This window comes from Rattus norvegicus, chromosome 9 (assembly GCF_036323735.1).
Source record: "Rattus norvegicus strain BN/NHsdMcwi chromosome 9, GRCr8, whole genome shotgun sequence".
NCBI lineage: Eukaryota > Metazoa > Chordata > Mammalia > Rodentia > Muridae > Rattus > Rattus norvegicus.
Genome location: NC_086027.1, coordinates 106,135,429 through 106,160,713, shown reverse-complemented (window position 1 = coordinate 106,160,713; position 25,285 = coordinate 106,135,429). Strand labels below are relative to the sequence as shown.

The following is a 25,285-nucleotide window of genomic DNA, read 5'->3' as shown; positions in this document are numbered from 1 at the left end:
CAAGAAGCATAATCCACTACATAAACGTTGCTGTAAAATGTGAAATTTGATTTATGAAAAGTGAATCATCTAAAATATATATATATATAAAACCTGCACAATTCCCTCCACTGTAGCAAAACCCTAATGCAAAACCTGCTGATTCCAGTGGCTGCCTGCCAGGACCTGTGGGGTTCCAGATACCAGGCCATTCCCATCAATTCCAAGATTTGTGTCAGCGCGAAGTTATATAGAACTGCGAGGGAACCTAGAGCGTGAGCACTTAGGCTTCCCGGAGGGGACATGTGCTCACCTCAATGAACATCCCTCTCAAGCTGTCTTCCTTATTCCCAGAAGTGTGCTGCTCCATAGACTGCCTCTCCCAACCCAGTTAAAACTCCAAATAAAAATCCAACCACAAACGAGATTACTCTCAATAAACTGAAATTGCCCCTGCTTGGTAAACAACCACGGCTCCCTACATTTCGGCAAAAAAAAAAAAAAAAAAAAAAAAAAAAAAAAAAATCTGTTCCTAAGATCTTTTACTTCTTCTCCCCTTGATAAATCTGTTCCGGGTGCATTTTATCTATTTGACCTTCTAGAACCTTCTATCCACCATACTTCCTTACCACAGGTGCTTCTGCAGTTTGGACCAGTCTTTTTCCATATTCCCACAGGGTCATTATTTATTTTCATTACTTTATTTATTCATTCGCATTACATTTTGATCACAGCCCCCTCCCTCCTCTCCTCGCAGTTTCATGACCCCTTCCCCCACTTCCCCTTGATGTTGCAGGGTCATTCTTATTATGTCTCCTTATGGGTTTTTCTTCACATAATAATCACAGTAAGAAGTTTTCAGAAACCAAATTTCCAATTGCAGTCTGAGCTGCTCTTGCCTGAGTTCATCCTTTTTCCAAATTTTACTTTCATATATAGCATTTTCTTGTTTTTAATATTCTGTATATTTTACTTGTTTATATTATCCTTACCAATTAAATTGTACGTTTCATGAAGGTTGGTTTTATTTTTTTTTCCTTTTCGTATCAGTTATGCATCTACAGCATTCTACAGTGCCTGCTCTTTAAAATCAAGACTCAGTGAGTGTTTGTTGATTGAATTCAGGGAAGTGATATCAGGTTGCTCTGGGTAATACCCTGCTACCGATACCCATGTACTTTTAGACAGAAAGCAGTTCATCAATAAAATAGTTACAGAAATTCTATTTAAATGTATAAATACTTTCATAATTTTGGTTTTCCTATGAGCACTTTTAGACTTTATCAATACTATTATTGTCCTGCCCTTTCAAGCCAGAATCACACAAACTTTTCAGGATAGGCAGTGTTTTGAAGGATTTGGGGGTTGTTTCACCAGAAGTTTAAAAAAGACATCTTTGTAAGCACAAAAAAGCCCTGGTATTTGCATTTTGCAAGAGATCCTTTCCCACTCAAAGTCTGTGTACATGCATCAAATCAAGAAGCCCAGATACAAGGCTGGGCATGTCAGGTAGTTAGAGAGTCGTGCAGTAGAAAGGAAAGGGCATGTGTCTTAACCCCTTTAAGAAATGAAGTTCGAAGTTCTTTACCAGATAAGCCATAGTCTTCTTGGAGTAGAATTTCTTTGGAGAAAAATCAGCTGAAACCTGTGCATAAGATCTATGCCAATAAACCAGGAGGTCTACACTATATATATATATATATATATATATATATATATATATATATATATATATATAGAGAGAGAGAGAGAGAGAGAGAGAGAGAGAGAGAAAGAGAGAGAGAGAGCTCGAACTCAAACCAGGTCAGCCTGAGAGCCTGAGAAAATGGCAGACAATAAAAAGAATTCAGTGTAAGGGGCTGAGGATTTAGTTCAGTGGTAGAGCGCTTGCCTAGCAAGCGCAAGGCCATGGGTTCAGTCCTCAGCTCTGGAAAAAAAAAAGAATTCAGTGATATTTTATACGGTGTAGACATAGCCATGATTAAACAGTGATTTATATGTAATATGACACAAAATTTGCATGCCGTTTATACAATAGTTGACTTCCCTGTAGTTCTAAAAAAAAGAAACAAGTGATTGTAAGAGACCTGGCAAAGGCCACGGATTCGAGGTCTTTGATCCCTAGCTTATAATCAATACTTAGGAACAGAGAGATGAATGAGACCCCTCTATTCTCTTACGCAGAATGACAACTATTGCGATAGCTTCCAATGAAATAACTTACGGCGAACCTGGGACTCCCCATGCATGTGCTTCTTGACGTGAAAAGCCCAACCTGTCCCAATTTGGGCCCGGTGCCACTCCAATTCCCTTCTTCTCCCCCACTTCCTGGATGCCCCCTACTCCCAAGGGGACTACTTTCACATCCGCTCTAAAGGTGCCCATCCAGTCACAATGCCATATGGCAAAATTTCAGTAATGAGATCATTTTCAAAGAACAAACATGGGGAAGCTGGGAGAGTCGGGGTGAAAGAATCGGTGTTTAGTGTGGTGGTGTGCCTTCTTCCTGATGCAGAGATCTCCTCTCCTGCTACGTGTGCTGTGGAAGACAGAAAGGCAACACGGTCGGGCTAGTTTTTTTTTCAGAAATTATATGGGACATTACCCTATCCGTGAGGTCAAGGAAGGCAAGATTTCATCACTTACTAAAGTCTCAATATCTCAAACATGATTACATTAGGTCTTGATTTCCAAAATAGGAGCTTTCCAGGGGCACATATGTTCAAACCGTAACATTTGTTTAAACGTTTGCATTTCATGAATTAATACATCGTCCTACTAAACTGAGAGCTTATGTTTTGACAAGGTTCCACCAGGAGCTTTAGTGTCTGCAAACCAGCCCCACGACATCACCTGATTCACAAAAAAACTCAATGCATACACTGGATATTCATGAAACTACGGATATGCACACCCATGGAAAGAGATGAGACCTAGGTTAAAAACCTCACACCAAACTCTCTATCTAGTTGAGGTATATGAGGAAAAGCGGTAGTAAACTTGAATTTGGGGAGGTATTTATATTTAATCACTGATTGAATTGACAGCACTGCACATTAGTAGAATGGATTTAATTATTGGTTTAATTTGTGTCTCTCTTGCTGAAATAAAACACGGACTAAAATCAACTTGGGGTAGGGAAGGGTCTTTTGGCTTATATGTCAGAGTCGATATTGAAAGAGTCAGGGCAGGAATAAAGCTGAAAGCCTCAATTTGGGTGGAGATTGTGAAGGGACCCTGCTTACTTGATTGTTCTGGCTGGCTCAGCTTGCTTTCTCACACAACCAAAGAGCAAACATAGGGGTAGCAGTGCCTGCAGGCGCCTGGGCACTCCCACGTCAGTCTTTAATCAAGCAAATGCCCCGCAGACGCGCTACAGTCCAGTCTGATGGAGGCGCCTCCTCGATGTATGTCCCCTTTCCCCATGACTGTAGTGATGTACAGTCGGCGCAACCTAACTGCTACATGTACATACCACGAGGTTGGGCGAGATTTCTCGATTTTTTTTTTTTGCAAATCTAAGAGTACCAAGCAACAGGAGTATAAATTTATAATTTGTAATTGGTGGAGTTCGGTACTTAGGTATACACGAAAGCATGCGTAGCACAGGACATGTGCTCTCTCCCAATTTGAATATATGAGAGGATTCTAAATCGAAACAAAGAAAAATTACAAAAACTCATGTGTTCCTAGGATCAGAATAAACCAATCAAGGTTTCAAAACCATGTGGTTTGCCGAGAAGGTAAAATTTTAAGCAATTCTAAATTATGAAATTATTTTCTAGGTTTTGAGTTTTATGTTTCTGTGTTCCAGGTTTTCTTTTTTTTTTTTTTATTTTTTTTTCAGTTAGAATTGCACCATGATATTTTATTGGTAAGATTTTTCTTCTAATAATTCAGTCATTGCTTATAAATGACAGAAGGCAGTAGTTTGAGACTATACAAACCTACATCTTAATTTTCATCTCTTTTGCTCTCTCCAATTTAACAAGTGGACCACGAAGGAACCGAAAAGTTTTTTGCAATTCTATGTTTAAAACCCTGATTCATATTGTTAGGGTTTAAACCTCGGCCTGTGCGGGGGACAGAACATGCCAAGCCAACATGGTGCCACGTGGACAGGTTTAATAAGAGGAGAGGAGAGGAAAGGCAGGCCATGAGCACGTGGAGGGAAAGGGGGAATGGGGGGGAAAAGGGACAGGGACAGAGGGGAAGAGAGCAGAGAAGCAAGAGCAAAAGAGGGAGGAGGGGGCAAGCAGCCCCTTATATAGTCAGGCACAGCTGGCTGTTGCTAGGCAACTGTGGGGCGGAGCATACCTGGCTGTTCCCAGGTAGCTGTGGGGGTGGAGCTTAGACGGAATACCAACACATATCCCATCTTGAATTGATGTCTCACTTTGATATTTAATATGGTTTAACTTAGATCAGAATTTGGAGATCAATAACCCCCGGAAGCTCTCACAGGAATTGGCTCTAAGGGGCGGAAGAGCCAGCGATGGTTCCCAGGAAGAAGCAATAGACCAGTGGGCTAGAAGGAGGCAGCAGTTCAAAGATGGCAAGAGATGCAGCTCAGCTGGGGGCAGTTCTGTCATCAGCAACTTCACTGAAGGCTCAGGTGAGTAGAAACCCGTGTTCCTAAGCAGCGGCGGCTCCTCGTCTGAACTAAATTACTTCTGCTTCATCTCTGAAATGCAGATTCTGTTCTTTGAACATGGTGATAGGTGGTTTTGTTGTTGTTTGTTTGTTTGTTTTTAGAAAGATGCCTTTTACAACAATCAACTCTTCGTTATCCATTTCAGGAACTACTACTTGGGAAATGACCTTGGGAAAACACACCTGCAGTATAGCGCTCAGACTTCCTTTCTCTATAGACACTGGAAGAGCTAACTATAGGATTGTTTACTGAGTTCAATTTGTGCTCCACTTTTTCTAATCTACATTTTTATATAAAACATGTATAGTGTAAAAGGATAAGGTCAATGTAGCTGATAATAAGTGAAACTTTTTTCTCACTTTAACATCTCTGACATGAAGTCGTAAAACTATCTGTGCTTTTGTGACACAGCTTCTTCGGGCTATAGAGAGTGTGTTCCTTAACAACATTGGACCTCAGCTTCACAAACAATGGCCTCTGAGATTGGACGATAAGTTATCACTGATGAGAACAGACTAAAGTAAAACACAGAATAATGCCCCGGGGAATGGGGCAGGGAGTTAGTACCTTTTGTAGATACTGAAACTAATGTGGATTCAAGATCCCAACCGTCGATGTAAAAGCCCAACTAGTAGGCATGTGCTACTTGAAAATTACTTACAAAAGCAAAGTGTTTTGAGAACTACTCTGTGAACTACGGTTGATTTTTTTAAAGGAAGAAAACAAAGAAAAGCACATTGCTATGCTACAGAAAAATGTCTTTGTGAAAAACACAGTAGTGAGAATAGTGGGCTGTACCCTGTGGGCAAGCTGATGGGGGACACCAGCGTCATCACAGGCAATGGTATCATTTCTTTGCCATAGTAAAACAGAAGCATGACAAAACACTAGGGGTTGAAAGAAGCCATATTTGTGGGGAAAGGTTATACATAACATGAAAATATCAAATACTGTGGTACTACCCGCCCGAAAGTTGATATTCATGTGATCGTAAAGAATGAAATTCAAATATTTTATTTTGTTCTGAAAGTTTTTATTCTTGTCCTTTGGTCTGTGCCTAATTCTTCCAAGTCTTTCTTTGTGTTGGGCAGCGAGAAGTACAACTGGGATTGTATCATTTATATTCTACATGTACTGCTGTATTAGATGTTTCTAGTCTCCTCTGTTGCTTGTATGCACTGGAAATATCTACCTTAGAACGTACAGCTTGTATTAGACTCCCAAAGCTCTGGTCCTACTGCTTCATGAATTGGCTCTAATGTTCATTTTCTTCTACCTTCTGTTTCACCTCTACTTTATCAAGTTTTATTTATATTGTACAATCTTGTATGTGCTCTTAAAATGTGTTATTAATACTTTGTATGCTGCAGAGATCTTCCTTATCTTTTTTGGTACTCATTACTTTTTTTCCCTTTTTTTAAATGAGATATTTTCTGTATTTACATTTCAAATGCTATCCCCTTTCCCTTCTATTTCCCACAACCTCTCCCCCTCTCCCTCCCCCTCCTTCTATGAGGATGCTTCCTCCTACCCACTCACTCCAATCTCAACATGTAGGCATTCCCCTACATTGTGGAAATGAGCCTTCACAGGACCAAGGGCTTTTCCTCCTATTGATGCTGGACAATGCCATCCTCTGCTACATAGGTGACTGGAGTCATGGGTCCCTCCATACTCTTTGATGGTGGTTTAGTCCCTGGGAGCTCTGGTGGGGTCTGGTTGGTTGATATTGTTGTTCTTCCCATGGGGTTGCAAACCCCTTCAGCTCTTTCAGTCTTTTCTCTGAACAAGTCCCCTCGTTCAGTCCAATGGTTAGCTGCAACCCTCCTCATCTGTATCAGTAAGGCTCTGGCAGAGCCTCTCAGGAGACACCCATATCTGGCTCCTGTCAGCAGGCACTTCTTGTCATCAGCACTAGTGACTGGGTTTGGTGGCCACATATGGGATGGATTCCCAGGTGGGGCAGTCTCTGAATGATCTTTTTCTTCAGTCCCTGTTCCAGTCTTTGTCCCTGTATTTTCTCCTGCATTTTGTTCTCCCTTCTAAGAAGGAATGAAGCATTTGCATTTTGGTCTTCCTTCTTCTTGAGCTTCATAGGATCTGTGAATTCTTTCTTAGGTATTCCAAGCTTTTGTGCTAATATCCTCTTGTAACAGGATTTCTTCACTACAGTGATCTTCTATTGTAGTGACTAATTTAGTTCTGGCCCAGGAAATTTCAGTATCTCTTGTCTTTGGACTCTAGCATTTTCATGTCCACATTAGGGGTAGATAGTGCTGCTGCTTGATTCATGGTGAGTCTAAAAGTGCAGGCAGGGCAAGCATGAAATTACCTTGCAGTTTCTGGTGGTACCCCAAATTACCACTGTCTTGTTTACACCTTGAATCTCTCTAGTTCCTGGCTTTTCACTCTTTCCACATTCCCAGTGATGCTCATGTGATTCTGTATCAAAACAGTATCTATACATTATATGCTATGGTGTGATTTCATATCATGATTTACAGATGATATCTAGGTTTCAGATGCTGCCTAGCTCATGGCATAATGTGAATTCTTATCTTTGTCTTGTTCATAAATTCATCTATCCTCTTACAACATACCACACATCGCACGTGCGCGCGCGCGCACACACACACACACACACACACACACACACACACACACACACACAAAGTGAGCCAGGGGAGAGAGGACCAACTCTTCTTCCTAATATTTATGTGGACTCTGAAACACCTCCTCCTTTTATCGTGCATCAAGTTCAGATTCTAACCCTGCTTCTAAAAATATGAAATTGAGCATAGCAGTGTTTCTAATAAAAACCCTGCAGAAATTAGGGTCTAAGTAATTCTTGTTTTTTAACAACAACACCAAAAACTTATCAAAATGAGTAGCTGTGGTCTGTGCCAATTACACTCTCTCAAAACCATCTCTTAAAACACCTTTCATTTGTCCCTCTGGATTCCTTTCCTACTCTTCACTATTTCGCTAGCATGAGAGTTTCTTTTCTTTGGCCTATGTCAAGGGTCAAGAATGTTCTGGCTTTTTATTAGGTTTGGTTGGTAATACTATCAGGAGACTGCCTATGGGAATGAGGTCCAAACAATATTGCTCCTGGTCTTTCTGTGTGGGAGGACAAGGGCGGCTATGTCTCTAAAGGCACTGTCCTCTACAGTGACCCACACCACACTGCATTCTACAATGTAAAGTTCTTGGAACTGATAGCATCTGCTCCCTCTTGTAAGATATATTCTCAATTCAAATCGAGCATGCTTTGTTTCCTGAAGGCCTGTCCAAACTATGTAAAGAGTGATCTTCTTAATTATTTGTTTTACCTATTAGAGAGCACCATCTTTTTCATACTATAATCCTAGAGTGTACCACCAGGTTACTATCTGATGCTGTTGTAAACAACTTATGAATAAGCCAGCCCTGGGTTATTATACCTACAAGAATAAGGAACATTCCCCCCAACATACCTTCTATATGTTCTTCAATAGAGGAACAAAGTTGAAATACATTGGAATTTAAAATTTGGCTTAAGATTTTTCAATATGAAATCTTGGTTCAAATGGGTAAGAGCTATGTCTTAACAGTTTAGAAGCGACAGGGATACTGGTGTAAGAGTTTTAAAATAAAAAGAATCTAAAGGAGCATGCTGTCTCCTTTTGGATTCTCTTGAAGAATTGATAGGCTGTATTAGTTCATTCAGTTTTGTTGACATTTTTCTTTTTGATAACGTCTTTTATTATTTGAGATTATAATATCTCCTTTTACATTTCCTCTCTCTGGACCCATCGATACACCCCTCCTTGATCTCTTTCAAATTCATGGCCTCTTCTTTTCGTTGATTGTTTTTATATGAATATGTACTCATGTTCACACATGTGTATTCCTCAGTACAACTTGCTCAGTCTGTGTAATGTTCTTCGTGTGCATGTTTTCGGGACTGGCCATTTGTGATGGACCAACCAGCTGGTGTGTTCTTCCCTGGAAGAGGATGGCTTCTGCCACTCGGCATTCCTCAGTGACCCATAGCTTTTTGTGAAGGTTCGAGGCCTACTAGGCTCTTCTCCATCCACTGTAGCATGCCTTCTCTTGTTCTTGTTCTGCTCACGTTTAGAACATCATGTTGGTGTGACTTTATGTGTTTGGCTTTTGACATTCCTAGAAGACACAACCTCACAGCAAACTTCCTGATTTTCTGACTCTTCCTGCCTCTCTCCTGCAATAGTCCTTGACCATTTTTAGTTGCAAGAGTAATTTGTAGAAATATGGGAAATGGCTCCATAATTCTACATTTCGACTGGTTGTGGCTTTCTGTCATGGTCTCTATCTGCTGCAAAGAGAAGTTTCCATGACAAAGGGAGAAGACTACACTTATCTATGAATATAAAGACAAATTATTTATAGCATAGCTGGGATTATTCTGGTTGAGCAAAGTCATGATTGTACATTGTCTTCCAACTTCCTTGGCTTCACTTCCTCTGAGTAGTTGGGTAGGTTTCCGGTACCAGGCATAGTTTTCATTCCTGTTGAGAGTGTCTTAAGTCTGATTAGAGACCTGCTGGTGCCACTACCAAGCCCTTAAATGCCGTGCCAGTCATCGTCATGATTCACAGGCATCATGTCTGGATAGGACTCTTGGTCGCACCCTTCCTTTGGAACCTTGGGTTGTGCTTTCTGGTACCATGAAAGCCATTGTCATGGAGGAGGCATTCAGGTCAGTTCTAGTTCTGGGACTTGTGTCTAAACACAAAGCCTCTTCAGCACTAGGGACTTACCCTCCACATCTAGGAGCCAACCAAGGCTAACAGCAATAGTCCATAATATCTTGAGAATCTCTTAGACAAACCTACCCAACAACTCAAAGGAGGGCTTCACATGCCTGGTGTTGGGGCTTTTCTTAGGCAGAGTTTGGATTTTGGAGGGAAGATTTTTCAGGCCAGATGAGAAATATTTCTCTCTTTTCTTTCCTTTACTTGTTTTCCCTCCCCCTGCTCCTCCCATTTCTTCCCCACCACCCCTCCCATGTACATCCATTCCCTTTTGTTTCTCATTATGAAAAAAAAACAGGTTTCTAAGAAATATTAATAAAATATAACATGACAAAACAAAATGAACACATCGAAGTTAGACAAGACAAACAGAAGGAAAAGAGCCCAAGAGAAGCCAAAAATCAGATGCTCACTCGTTTGCACACTCAGGAGTCCTATAAAAACACTAAACTTGGGGCAGACCCCTGCAAACCCTGGGCAATCTGTCTCAGTCTTTATGAGTTCGTATGAGCTTTGAGTGTGTGGGTTCATAGAACCTTGTTTTCCTAATGTTCTCTAACCCCTCTGGCTCTTGTACTCTTTCTGCTTTCTCTTCCACAGGGTTCCCCAAGCACCGAAGAGAGGGATTTGATAGGGAAATTCCACTTAGAGCTGCGTGTTCCAAGGTCTTGTAGTCTCTGTGTATCTATCCGTGGCTGTCTGTATCTGTTTCCATCCCATTTTCTGCAGAAGGAAGCTTCTTTTTGTGATGACTGAGCAAGGCACTGACCTATGAGTATTGCAGAATGTCATCAGGAGGCATTGCTACAGTTTTGACGTTTTGTTGTTCTCCTGTTTTGGTGTGTGTGTTTGGCTTTACCTCGGGTCCGTGGGCTATCTGGTTTCAGGGTCTAGGTCTGCCAAGTAGTATCAGGTATAGGTTCCTTCTTAGGGAGTGGACCTTAATTATATCAGATATTGGTGGGTTATTCCCACAAGCTTTGTGCCACCATAGCCCTAGCATATCTCCCAGGCAGGGCAGAACTATAGACCAAAGATTTTATGGCTGACTCAGTGTTTATGTTTCTCCTTTGGTAATATGGAAGGTATGCAAAGATCCTAAACATAGGGGCAACACATAGGCAAGAGTCCCACTTCTCCATGTTCAGCGATTTGTACAGAAGCTGCCTTCAGCCATGAGGCCTTGACATTAGTTGTTGGAGAATAACAGTCTAGTCTTGTCAACAGTCTAAGTTATTTGGGGATTTCCATAGGGCCCCTATTACCAACAACTCCACTAGATGTAACCCAATTCTGGTACCGAACACTTCATCATTTGGTGACAACAGATGTACAGTTGGTGCTGTGTCATCCCATAAGTTTGCAATTTTATTTAGATTGCCTCCAAATATGTATATGTATATGTATATATATTAGATATCTCTCTAAATTTTCTCTCATCTCCTTTCCCCCCCTCTATTTGATCCTATTATTCCATCCCCACATGCATCCATAGCCGTCTATTCTATTTCTCTTTATATATATACATATATATGTATAATTGGATATATTTAATTTACATTTCAAATGTTATCCCCTTTCCCAGTTTCCCATCCATGAACCCCCCCATCCCATCCCCATCCCCCTTCTTCTCTGAGGATGTTCCTCCCCACCCATCCACCCACCCCCTTCCCACCCCCCGCCTGACATTCCCCTACACTGGGGCATCAAGCCTTGGCAGGACCAAGGGCTTCTCCTCCCATTGGTGCCCAACATACAGCTGGAGCCTTGGGTCTGTCCATGTGTACATCTATTTCTTTCTTAACAAGATCTGTCTGTACCCCACAGACCCTTACTCTAAACCTAACCTCTGTGGCTTTATAGATTGTAGTTTTGTTATCATTGACTTAACAGATAATATCCACATATAAATGAAGACATACTATATTTGTCTCCTTAGGTCTGGATGCCTCAATCAGAATGATCTTTGTCCATTATTATCTGTGAAATTCGAGGCACTTGTGTTTCCTAGCGGCCATCAGCAGCATCCCTTCACAGCAATGCTTCCCTTGTTAAAAAAAATATATTTATTTATTACTGTTTTCTTCTTTCTGAGGTTTCTTTTGGACCTTGAAATAAATTGCGTTTGTTGGGGGGGGATTTGTGTGTGTGTGTGTGTGTGTGTGTGTGTGTGTGTGTGTGTGTGTGTGTGCATGTGCATGTATCAGGAACATTCATCTGCAGTTTGAAGCTGCAGCCTGCATAAAATATCAAGTTATCTATCAGTCCACCAAGAGAGTAGTCAGAACGTATCCATCTTGATAAACTAAAAGCGAAGAAGCTGAGGGATGAAAATTTTTCTTATAATTGTGAAAAGAAGAGACAAAAAATGCACTGTAGTAATTGGCATATAACAAAGCATCTACGGCCCATGAGAAATTTTTCAATTAAATGAAATCTAAAGTAGACATAAAGGGTATACAGCTTCATAAATTCTGTGTGATGTTCAATATATATGGCAATATATTTTTAATTTATGTTTCTCTTATATAATACATCCTCATGTCAGTCTCCCCTGCTTTCCCTTCTTCCAGCCCCTCTCCCCCCTCCACCAGACCCACAGCACCTTTATTTCTCTTCAGAAGAGAGCAGGCTATCCCGGAATATCCACGAACACAGCATAACAAGATACAATAAGACCAGGCATAAACTCTCACATCAAGACTGAATGGGGAGGCCACCCAGTAGAAGGAATAGGATCCCAAGAGCAGGCAAAAGAGTCAGAGACATCCCATTCTCACTGTTAGGAGTCTAACGAAAACACCAAGCTAAGCAACCACAGTCTGTATGCAGAGGCCCTATAACAGACAGACCCATGTAAGCTTCATGGATACCTCTTCAGTTTCTGTGAGCCCCCATGAGCTCTGTATAGTTGATTCTGTGAGCCATGTTCTCCTGGTGTCCTCTACTCCTCTGGCTACTACAATCCTTCTTCACCCTTCTCTGTCGGATTTCCTAAGCTCTGCCTAATGTTTTGAATGTGCTCTCTGTGTCTAATCCCATAAGCTTCTGAAGAAAGCCTCTCTAATGATAGTGGTATGCACCGATTTTTCAAGTATAGCAGAATATCATTAGGAATTGTTTCATTGAGTGTTTTCTTTTAAGTCCTTTTTGGTTCTATCATAGGTCTCAGAGCCATCCAGTTTCTGGATTCTAGCCATCCAGGCAATGTGAAGCATCAGCACCCTCTCATGGCTTGGGCCTCAAGTTAGAGAGTCATGGGTTGGTGCATCTCTGAAGCAGCATTGACCCAGTGGATCTTGCAGGCAGGACAGGTTGTAGGTCATAGGTTTTGTGTCTGGGTTGGAGTCCCATTGCTACCCCTGGGATCCTGGCCAGGTTACAGAAGATGCACAGTTCAGGCTCCATACCTTCAGATACTAGAAACTCTCACTAGAGTCACCCTCAGAGTTCCAGAAGGTTTCCACTGCCCTAGGTTTCAGTGTTGCCCCCTAAATGCCCACCTATTCTGATTGTCTCTCCCTATACTATCAAGTTGAATTTATCTATCTCCTTAAGAAATTATGAATTCTTTATAACTAAAACATTCAAATTTCTTTCTTCTTGCTTTATATGATACATAACACTTCTCAATAATCAATCATTGATGCAATAGCATCTATCATACAAACCTAAGGGGGACTTTGCTGGCCTTCAAATGTCATAGAGATGGATCTGGTCCTTCCTCACTCATTGGGTGTTTCAGTGACTTGAACTCCTAATTAGGGTCTGTTTCATTCATTTTAATGGCAAATCTTGCCCAACCATTGGTCTTAGACATTCATGTCTGCTCTGTAGTTTTTGAAATAAGAAACAATCACATGTGTGCCAGGGTCAGCTCACAGCTGCTCACAAAGCCAGCTGTGTGGGTTCTCTGTACCCCAGCTCAGTGACAGCAGATCGTTACTTTGACAGCGGCCATGGTGGGAATATTTATACAAGGAAAACCGTCAAGCACAGCAAATCAGGGATTTTTTTTTTCAATTTGGAAAGTTATTTAAAACATTTACCAATAGTCCACTTGAAATAACACAAGATCAGCTGTAATGCTAATGTAAATTCAAATGTAATACCAAACACAGTTTTAATTAAACAATGATTGTGTTCTCTTTGGGGTAAATTTTGTTTTAAATGAAAACTTATCCTAACAATTTGGTTAGTGTTTAGACACAAGAAGAAGTGTCTGCCACTTCTTTAAGCCTATTCAAGCCACACACAGAGTGAAGGCATGTTACATTTCCTGAAACATTTCAGAGTAGCCCGGAATTAACTCAAAACTGCTTGGGCTAGTATTGTTAAGATGTGTAGTTTGAATTTTTTCTTATTTGTAGAGTCAGGATATGCTACTAATATGTGACTTAAAACCTGATGGTTTTATTGAGCCTCGTTACCTCTGGCGTTTTCCCTCTGTTAATCTCACTCATCTCTGACTTCCTACATAGTAACTGGAAAAGACATTAAGAGTGACATGTTTATGTGTGTTGACACAGTCGATCAATCCACCTGACTGTGGAGAATGCTGACTAAGTTATACTAGATAAATAACTTGAAGGCCAGTGATGGGAGTGGGACAGGACTGAAAAACAGGGCTTTGATTTTTATAATCATAAATGGCCCCTGGATCATAAACAGATGTAGCAGGAATCTGGGGTTAATCGTGTGAGCATAGCTCTTAGCACCTCCCATACCTCATTAGCAAAAGTATTATGGAACTGTGCTTTGCAAATATTGGGTGCCACTGAGAAAGAAATAAGTGCACAAACAAAGAAAAAAGAAAGAAAACAAAGAAGTGTGTGTGTGTGTGTGTGTGTGTGTGTGTGTGTGTGTGTGTGTGTGTGTAGAGAGAGAGAGAGAGAGAGAGAGGGAGTGGGAAAGGGAGGGAGGAAGAGAGAGAGAGAGAGAGAGAGAGAGAGAGAGAGAGAGAGAGAGAGAGGAGGGAGAAAGGATGGGAATTAATTCTAATTTTCCAATAATCACTAAGTGGACTGGAGGGCAGCCGAGAGGATATGAGCTATCACAAGGTTCTTAGGACCCACAAGATGTTTCACAACCACCTGAAACTCCTCCGGGATCCTCTTCTGACCTCTGCAGGAACCAGACATGCCCTTGGTGTATAAACACACATGCGTGCAAAACACTCATACACATAAAGTACATGTCTATAAAATAATCTACAATCATATCTATCTAAAAGTTTTTAATAGTAGGAACGAAGGAGTGTGGTGACCATACCATACAGCTTTATTCTAAGCCACTCACGATGCATTTTCTTGTTGACGGGATCCCCAGGAGAATTATGAGTTATGTTACTGTACCTCCAACTGCATTTTGTTAATCAGGGCCTCCCGTAGAGGGTAAGTGACGTGGCCCAAGTCATCTGGCTGGACATAATTAGTCTCAGAGCTGGGTTTCAACTTCAGGTAGTCTAACTGGCATTCATGCTCCTACCCAAAACAGCGATTACTGAATCTGAAGAACTCAAATAAAATCCTGGTCTTTTGTGGCCCTGCTTCTTTGCATACCACCTCTTCATTCTCTTCAAATGACGCAATAGAATGAAAGAAGTATAAGGATATATACAGTACTCAGAGGTACCCTGTGCGTGTTATGACTCTGTTAAAAAACAATATTTATTGTTATTGTTACTGTCATTGTTGTGATTATGATTATTAGGGCTAAAGCTAAAAATGGAAATAAAATAGCATGGCTCTACTTTTTGAGTTAAAGTGCAACTTCAATAATATCAAAATGTTTAAGAGCTCATGTTCGGAATGCTCATTTATTAAGTGTTTAATCTAGCCAACCTAACTTGGTAACAGACTTTATCTGACAAAGAGTTGCTTGGGCTCCCTGCGTAGATCAAGGTTCAGCGAGGAGCAGATGCTGAGACCTCTTGCAGCTATAAACTTCCAGCAGGTGTGTGGCTTGTTGCTTCACTGGGTTTTAACACAGATTTTACGTCTCAGCTTATGTAAGAGGACGCTCATTAGCTCTGTTCTGCTCACCAAATGAATATAGAGCTACTCATCCACGGAGTCACATCTGTTTGTAAGTGAGCTGTTCGAACAGCCTCATGCATATTGATAAAACAGTGACCCCTAGAAAGGCCTGCCCTTGGACCCTCATATGACAGGGGACCACTGGGCAGCCAGTGTGGGTGTCTACTGTCCAAGGGAAAGTATTATGAGGCAAACAAATGGCCCCAGAAATTTCATGTGAGCCACATCAACAAACATTTTGAAAAATAACTAAATTTTTAATTATTAAAGTACAGAATATAGTAAACGAATCTACAACCTTAGAAAGTCCTGTTACAGCTAAACAGCAACAAAGTTAAGAAGCCAAGAAGGCCTTAGAGCTAAGAAAGGCACATGAATAGATTATTACGTAATTCTGGTTCGCTTTTCCTATCCCGATCAAATGTCACATTCAGGCTTACCTAAAAAAGGGAAGCTTTTTTTTTTTTTTAATTTTAAGCTGTTTTGAAATATGCTACGCAGAAGCAGGCATCATATTCTGATTCATACTATCTGTATTATTCTGCCCTAAACTTTTATCATTTTAATCTAGTAAGCACCATGTCCCCTAAGACTCGTAACATTTTTGTTCTAGATCATAACTGTATATTGTTGTCATATGTTATCTCTTTTTCCATCCAATATAACATAGTATATCTTCTACACTAGCATGACCTATGGAAGTATTGGTAGAATATTGCATGGACTGTAGATTGCAGATTTGGGGGACTTTAGAGTGTTTCTATAGACATTCATGGTATCTGGGGATAGGGTCTATATGGGAGCAAATTCTTTTAGGAGATATATATATATATATCCTGCACATGCTTTTTTACATTAATTGTACTACACCTATATTCTAACAGTGACTTCTCAAGCAGAACAGATGTAATATTGTCATACTTTTGGTGATATGCTGACCCTCAAAACATGTTAAATTTGTCATTTAATAATAGGAATGGTTCCTCCCTGTGTACCCGCTCCTCTTTCCCTCCTGATTCTCTGAATGGATCATGGATATATATTTCCTTTAACCGTGCCTCTCTTTGTGGCTAGCTGCCTCACCCGTTTCCTCTGAACTCTTGCACTGCCCCACAATGTCCTTGCCCCTCCTTGTATCCCCAATGTACATAAAATTAATCACACCCGCCTTATAGGAGAAGAGTGTTTACTTCAAATCAAGTCAGTGAGTGAAACCACCCAAGCCACCAAATGTCTATCGCAGCCTCACGGAATTTAAGCAAACGTGGAAGCTGGAAATCGATTGCTCATTTGTCTACGTGTCAGGACCATGAGTAATAATTATTCTCTTCAGTCAAGAACCTTTAAGAATGATTCTCCAAGGACGACTGAGAGCGTTGGTGGAACTGGGTGGAGTACTTCCTATAAACGACCTACAGTTGAACTCTGCCTTGCTAGGTCAGTTGAGGACGGAACTAAGAGATTTCTCCCAGACATTTCCTGAGAAAGGCAGAGGAACCACCACAGTGCATAAGGAGGAACAGAGAGGAAGATGTTGTGTTGTGCTTTAGGAAGGATTGCTGAAGCACGTACCTGAAATCCCAGGACATGGGGAAATGAGACAGGAGATCAGGCCATGGGGAGGTCAGCCCCTGCTTCGCTGTGCAGCACAGGAAAAGTTGTTGTGTTCTTTAAGCCCCTCACTCCTAATACTATTTTTTAAAACAATTCATGCAAACAAATTATGTAGCTTTCTTGCAAAAAAAAAAAAAAAAAAAAAAAACTTGCGGCGAAGCTTGATTTTTTTTTCAACTATGCCTGCATGAAAGACCGAAAGAAATGGAGATGAATTTTACTCAGGTTTGAACTTGCTAACCAGGGCACAAAGATACATGGAAGGTAACGTGGGAAGACAAGCTCATTTCTTAAGTCACAGCTTTCCACACCGTCAGGGCACTCCTCTGCACAGGGAAGAACCAACAGATGAAGCTTCACACACCTCTTCCTATGCACTTACTTCTCTTTACATAAGCCCACGGTGAGATTTCTAGAAACACAGTCAGTGCCTTCTTCAGGCACATGGAGAACAACGAGATTTTGTATCTGATAATCCTTTCCCTTGAACTCGATGGTTTGAAATGGATTCTGAAAGCTAATTCCTAGCCTAACCTGGTTTCAACCTGACCTCTAAATAGTAATATATTCTTTTCCAAAAGCAAACATTTATCTTTAACTAAAGTATTTGCAGTAATGTGTCCAGTGCAGACTCCTAGGACCCAGATTCTGAAGCAATATTTTGTATTTAGCTGTGTTTTTATTGTTTCGAAGATTTGTTTTACTCGTGTGTGTGTGTGTGTGTGTGTGTGTGTGTGTGTGTGTGAGATGTGTGATGTGTGATGTGTGGTATGTTGTAAGAGTGTGTACGTGCATGCACATATGCGTATTGGTATGGTTGTACACATATCAGTGCAGTGGCTGAAGTCAGAATAGGGTCACAGATTCCCAGGAACTAAAGTTCCAAGCCATCGTTGTGAGCTACTAGTGTAGGTGCTTGGAACTGAACTTGGATCCTTGGATGAACAGCAAGCACTCCTAACCGCTGAGCCTTCTCTACAGGCCTGGGTGATATTCGTTTTGATCGTGGGTTATTTTAAGAGTATGTAAATTATTTCCGAGAAAAATGCACAGCAAACTTAGATGCTCCTTTCTGTCCTGGGATCCAGCTCTTCATCCCTAGGGACCTCACTTCTGCATGAGTTCTCATCGTGACCATCAGAGGAACACAGGCTCTTCTTTCCCATCAGTGTATAACGTCATTTCTCACCTCTTCTGCTCCTCAGTCACCTCAGACGATGCCCCTTCTGTGGATTTTGGCTTTCGGGGAGTTGATATTGAAGAAAAAGGATTCTACACAGAGAATTTCCATTCAATGGCATGGGTTTTCCGAGGTGATGACGGGAATCCCGAAGACAGCCCCAGGTGTCTTAGTAAAAAGCCAAGACCAGTAGCTGGTAAGGATTTCAGAATTACAGCAGAAATATCTTAGCAAACTCTTAACTAGACCCCTGGACACTAAAGAATATGGGTAGTTGGCGTGCATTAAAGAATCTGAAATTACGGGGTTGGGGATTTGGCTCAGTGGTAGAGCGCTTGCCTAGGAAGCGCAAGGTCCTGGGTTTGGTCCCCAGCCCCGAAAAGAAGAATCTGAAATTACTAAAATAATTTCTTATCAGTTTAAGACCTATTCCTTAAAATATGATACTAAGGATTAATATATCAGTGTGGATGGGGGAAATCTCACAGGGCCCCCACCCCTCGATGGAGAACTACAAGTAATTAATTGCCGCTGAGAGAGGAAGAATTAATCTTCTGTAGGGACAAATCCCCCGATAGATAATATAAGTCCAAATAGTTAGACCTATACACATATACATATACATACGAACAACATTAAATGAATGGATCCAGCAGATTTCATTTATAAATTCATATGTGTGATATATGTTAAAGAATAAGATGCCATGAATTTGAGAGGGAGAAAGGGGAATGGGGGAAAGTTGACTGGAGGAGAGGGGAAATTGTGTAAATATATACTGATATAAAATTCTCAAAAAATAAAATAAAAAGAACTGTTCCTTCAGAATAGTAACTCCAGATTTGGAGTATAAACTGATGTAAGCTGGGCACAATAGTACACACCTGAAACCCTGAACACAGAAAGTGGAAGCAGGGTTGGGGCCAGAGAAACAACTCAGTGTAGTTCACCTCTTACAGAGCTCTGGAGTTAGGCTCTGGAGTTAGTAGCATTGAGAGATCAAGAGGAGGACATAGACATTAGGAGATGCAGGCAGCAGGCAAATGAATAATTTTTACAAAAATATTTTAATAACCTAATAATATTTCAAAGATATTATAATGCTAACTTACAGGTGTCACAATGTATTTTCTAAAATTAAATTTAATTCTTATAAACAAAACCCAATCTTTAATTTCCTAAAAAGTTCTGAGCTGGAAAAGAGGCAAAGGTACCTCCCCCAGCAACGCTGCATGTAGGGTATTTCAGTATGAGAGTTTCATCATATTTATGGAAATATTTGCCCTTCATTTGGATTTTTACAGCCAACAATACGATGCAAGGGAAGTGCTGTGTAGAGGGATAAATTACTCGACGATGCACCCACAGTCTGTGAAACAACAATGACATTCATTTGTGGCTTGTCAGCAACTGTGTGGCACTTATAGATTATTCAGTAGACAGAGCCATGGGAAAGGGGGGCTATAAATCTTAAAATATGAGAAAATGGTCTTCAGAAGGAGAAAGGAACCCATTACAGACACGTTGGCCGTGTCCTCCGACAGGAGAGTTCTACAGTTGAGCTCACCATTTCAAGACTTTATTGAAATGTTTATTCTTCCATACATGTTGTTGACAGTCAAATTGCTTGAGTGAAAAACCAAAACCACAGAAACATGACCTGGAAAGCAACAGCTATTTAACAGTTTCATGGAATCATAAAAAAAAAAAAAGCAAATATGATTTGATTTGAATCAACCTAGAAAAATCTCTCATTAAGAAAGTATTTGTTGGGTAAATCAATCTGTCAAAAGCAGAAGATAGTATCAAGAGAGTAACCTAGAGGGAACAAGAAACCTTGAAAAGTAGAGACGTTAGAAAATTATTGTTACAGCAGTCAGAAATGGATTTCTGCTTTTCATTTTTTTCTGATTAGCTACCAGCCTATCTCAGAGTGTTGAAATATTAATTCCTAAGTCCTTGAATTCCCCAGTTCTGCCTCTTAAATTAGGAGATTCAATAAGACATTGTCCAATCACATGTGCCATGAGAGAATTGTTTTAATGAGAAACAACCTTTCCCAGAGGCACAGAGCATTAAAGAAAACAGAACTTTAGCGCTGGGACCCACAGAATACCTTCTCAGCAATGTTACTATGCTTTTCCTGGTAACAGGAGAAGAACAACATGTTTTCTTCAGACATTTTACAAAAGCAAACATCTCTTCCAGAATCCACATGAAACACTGTATGGTTCCATCCCTCCTAAACAATGCCAGCTTGGGCAACAAGTGTCCAGCACTTACGCTTCAAGAGGATACGATGCTTTTCTGTCGTTTTGTAATGTAATCCTATCACACAAGAACATGCCTAGGAGTAAACCAGTACACAGCAAATATTTGTAAATGAATGACTCCTGCTTTGGACCGCAGGGCACCTGTGTATAAGAAGAAACGACTCCTAGTTAATACCAGATGCTTGCCTTCCATATCTGACCACACAGGACGGCACAGCTGAGCACACCTGAGCAGAATGCTTTGCCTTCTGCCACATTTGTTAACTCTCACATGTAACGATTCATCCCAGAATATCTGAACGAAAAATTAAGTAAATCATCTTACAAGCTCTGCAAAGTAATAGAAATTTATAATAATAATATTTTTACAAATGTGAAGGGCACCTTCATCTAAGAGCATCTATCAGTGATGATTACAAAGAAATTCCACATCCCTCACCACCTTCGGGAACCTCGTTATCCAACACCTCAAAGTCTCGGGATTTTTCTTTTAACTTCCTACATGCTTTGAATTCTGCCCATATTTTGTCTACACATAGGTATCTGAAAATACCTTTAAATGTAGGCTTTAAGCTAAGGCTACCTACAAAAAAGAAACCTCTTTGCACCTCAACCTGGAGATGTAGTTACAGTCTAAGAAGTAAAAAGTAATATCTGCATACGTAAAAGATGCAGCAGGTTAAAAGAAGGAGCAAAATAGGTTATCCAGAAATTCTAATGCTTTCCTCCTGTCTATGAAAGAGCATCCTATTAAATTTCTGCTGTAAGATGTTAGGTTATGCTATTCTTTTTAATAGCTGGTATTCTTTTCTTATAATTGCCTAGCATTTTCACAAATACCTCAGAGTCGATCTGAGTATTAAGAACCTACTCCTGAAATTCAGACAAGTTTCCAATTATACTTTATTATTATTTACTCTTTACAAGTCTTCAAAGCCCAGTGCTAATGTTGTTCACAATCTGGAACCATACCTTTTCCTCATATCTGAGGAACAATAACCCCAAGCAGTTGTTCTGAGCAGAGAAGATTGTAATCTGTGAGGCACAATCTGGAATTCAGCCTTGGAGAATTCTCTTCATTTTGGTCAAAGTGCATTGAGGTAGAGAAAAGTCAAGAGGGTTGATGGATAGGTTGGTGTCATGAATAAATTAAACTGATTAACAAGCAGAACTTGTGAGGAACACACACGCACATACACAGGCACATACATACACACACAAGAGAATGATATAGAAAAGAAGATGTAAAAGTAGCAGAAAAAAATTACAGGATGAAAAGTGGATTGATAACTGGACTATAGTAAGTAAAGTTAGTTAGATGACTCAAAAAAACTCATGAACTCTTACTGTGAGGTTCTTAGGATTCTTCATTGACAGCACAGCCAAACATACTAGTTCCAACCTCTTCAAAACTCATTGTTCTTGTATTTATTTATTTTTTTTAGTAAGCCAAGTCTTTTCCTCCTCTTGGCTTCTTGTAAAACATCACTTAATGGACTATGTTTAAATTTGTTCATGAACAGTGTTGTAATGAGTTCTCTTACTTACAAATCTAAGCACCTTAGGCTTGCTTTTGGGGTAGCTATGACGGAGTGGTCCAGTGTGAATCCTACAGTGCTGTACTCCTTAACTGTAGTAAGCTTTATATTCTTGACACAAATATTTAACCTCTCTGCTCTCTGCATGCCAATATTCTCCTCTCTAAAAATATATTAACAATCATCATCTGTTATGGAAATTAAATTAGACTACACTGTATGAAAATGTTACAGCAAAGCCCAAAATTTTGTGTAATTAATATATTCTATTACTTAGTATTGCTTGGAACATATGGATTAGGCCTGACACGCAGTCAAAAGGCAAACACACTACTTGCACAGTACTGCAATGGTGTCTCATATGGAATGTCAACTCAGAGCAATGCATTCTTTGCTTCCCTTGCAGTTCGTGAGCGGACTGTGAGACTATTCAAAGGAACCGGAGATTATCCCTGGGGATTCCGGATTCAGTTCTCCAAACCAATCGTGGTAACTGAAGTGGATACCAGTGAGTGCTCTCATAAAAAAGTTGAATTCATACCAGAACAGCCCTCTCAATCCTATCGAAATGTACCAAATAACCTGTACTCTCACTGTCCTGTAAAGTGCGTGCGTGCAATAGAAGCAACTTTTGAGACTGCTTAGCGAGCAACACTGAGAAGTTCTCAGACCATGACCATGTATAGTTTTAAATTCCAGGCTTTCTGTATGAATGCACTCCTCTGATAAACACAGAGTTGCTGTTTGTCACTATACAAAGGCCTCTGGGAGTTCTAGTTCCATTGTGCCTCTTTGGGTGTTCTTTTAAAATGTTATTGCTAATTAAAGTATTACATCACCCCATTCCCCATTCCTCCTTTCAATTCCTCCATACGCTACCCTAGCGCTCTCTCTCTCTCTCTCTCTCTCTCTCTCTCTCTCTCTCTCTCTCTCATATCGCTTTAAATAATATTGCTACAAATGTTATTAAGTATAGAAACATGACATGCTGATTCCATTCTGTGTTGTTTTTATACCTATGTTTTTTACCACTGGCCACTTGGTATTGGATATGAAATTAAGGGGATCTGTCTTGTCTTAGTTAGGGTTTTACTGCTGTGAATAGACACCGTGACCAATACAAGTCTTATAAAGGACAACATTTAATTGGGCTGACTTACAGGTTCAGAGATTCAGTTTATCATCATCAAGATGGGAGCATGGCAGCATGCAGGCAGGCATGGTGCAGGAGGAGCTGAGAGTTCTTCATCTGAAGGCTGTTAGGAGAAGACTGACTTCCAGGCAGCTAGGGTGAGGGTCTTAAGACCACACCCACAGTGACACGCCCACTCCAAGAAGACAGCAACTCTTAATAGTGTCACTCCCTGAGCCAAGCATATAGAAATCATCACATTCCACTCCCTGGCCCCCACAGGCTTGTCTGAACATATGAGCCTATGGGGGCCATACCTAAACATAGCATAATACATTTAGTTCAACTTCAAAAGTCCCCATAGTCTACAGCAGTCTCAACAATGGTAAAAGTCTGACATTCAAAGTCTCTTCTGAGATTCATCCAATCACTTAATTGTAATTCCCAAAGCAAGACAGGAAACCAGCTGGGCAAACTCCAAATCCTGCGTCTCCATGTTTGATGTCTTCAGATCTCTATTCTTTTTTTTTTTTTCATCTCTGATGACTGCAACAAACTGTATTCTCCTGGGCTGGTTCCACTCCCTGTTAGCAGCTTTCCTCAGCAGATAATTCAGTTCTGATACCTCAAACATCTTGAGGTCTCCAAGGCAACTTCAATGTTACAGCTTCTTGATTCAATGTCTGGAATCCACACATGATTTTCTGAGCTCCTCCAAAGGGCTGGTGTCACTTCAGCTCTGAGCTCTGTAGCACTCTAAGCTCAGGATGATCCACTCCACTGCCACTTCAGTCCTGGGTCATCAACTACAACTGGGGCTACACCTTCACCAATGGCCTTCCATGGCCTCTCACAGTGCCCAGCCTCAGCTGTTCTTCATGACCCCTTCTTGCCTTCAAAACCAGTACCACCGGGGTGAGTCTTACACATCACCAAGTCCAGCTGCAGCACGAGGTACAACCTTGGCTATCTGTGGAACACAGCTTCTTTGTGCTCTCAGAAAACACTTCCCAGAAGATTTTTACCTCAATGATGCTGGTCTCTTCTTAATCACAGCTAATTTCTTAGCTCCAGCTGACCAGCATCAATTGTCCCTGTTGTCTCCTTCTCCTCCTGAGGCATGGCTAAAGCTGCTGAGTTCTACCACTTACTGGAGCTGAAACACGGCCCTGATGTTCTATTGCATCATTCCTAACGTCCTCATTCAACTCCTTCATTCCTAAGCTTGGCTGTCCTAGAACTTTCTCTATAGATTGACCTTGAACTCAGAGATCTACATGCCTGTCTCCTGTGATTAAAGGTGTGTAACACCATGCGTGGATTTAAGCTTTTTCTTTACCTAGAACTTGCTCTGTCTCAAGCTGGCCTATCGCAGCAATACCCCAATCCCTGTTACCAACTCCTGTCTTAGGGTTTTACTGCTGTGAACAGACACATAAAGGACAACATTTAATTGGGCAGGCTTACAGTTCATCATCCTCAAGATGGGAGGAGGGTAGAATCTAAGCAGTTATGGTGCAGGAGGAGCTGAAAGTTCTACATTTCATCTGAAGGCTGCTAGTGGAACACTGACTTCCAGGCAGCTAGGTGGATGGTCTGAAGTCCATGCCCACAGTGACCCAACAAGGCCACATCTCCTAATAGTGCCATTCACTGGGCCAAGCATATAGAATCCATCATAGGCTCGTTTCTGGGGAAAACTAATTCAGTTTCTAAACAGTCATTAATTGCCTATATCTCTTCGTCCTATGATACTTCTCCCATACATATTGTGATATCTACTGGTTTGGGAATTGTTCAGATCTTACCGAGGCAGCCATATTATCATAGCTTGCTTGTCATATTTAGAAGACACACTCTATCCATAGACCTCCAGATAACTGGTTCTTATAATCTTTCCAACCCTTCTTCAGTGTCTCCTGAGCCTTGTATATAGGAGTTCTGTTATAGATGCATCATTTCACGCCTGTGAAGTATCCTTATTTTAAACCTAAGGGGTGCGAAGAATCTGGAGATGTAGTTCATTAATGTTCATGGGTGATTTAGAAGAGCTAATTTAAATTTCTTATAATTTCAGATTAGGAATTGACTGATTTGAATTT

The 25,285-nt window shown here is 40.7% G+C and overlaps 1 protein-coding gene across 1 annotated transcript in view; it reads left to right on the top strand.

Moving 5' to 3' along the window:
• Pdzph1 (PDZ and pleckstrin homology domains 1) overlaps positions 1 to 25,285 on the top strand; it is a 138,182-nt gene that overhangs the window by 15,998 nt on the left and 96,899 nt on the right. Inside the window, 3 exon segments of the mRNA NM_001402237.1 lie at positions 4,403 to 4,594; positions 18,266 to 18,436; positions 22,458 to 22,559. Coding sequence (NP_001389166.1) covers positions 4,403 to 4,594; positions 18,266 to 18,436; positions 22,458 to 22,559 — 465 coding nt within the window.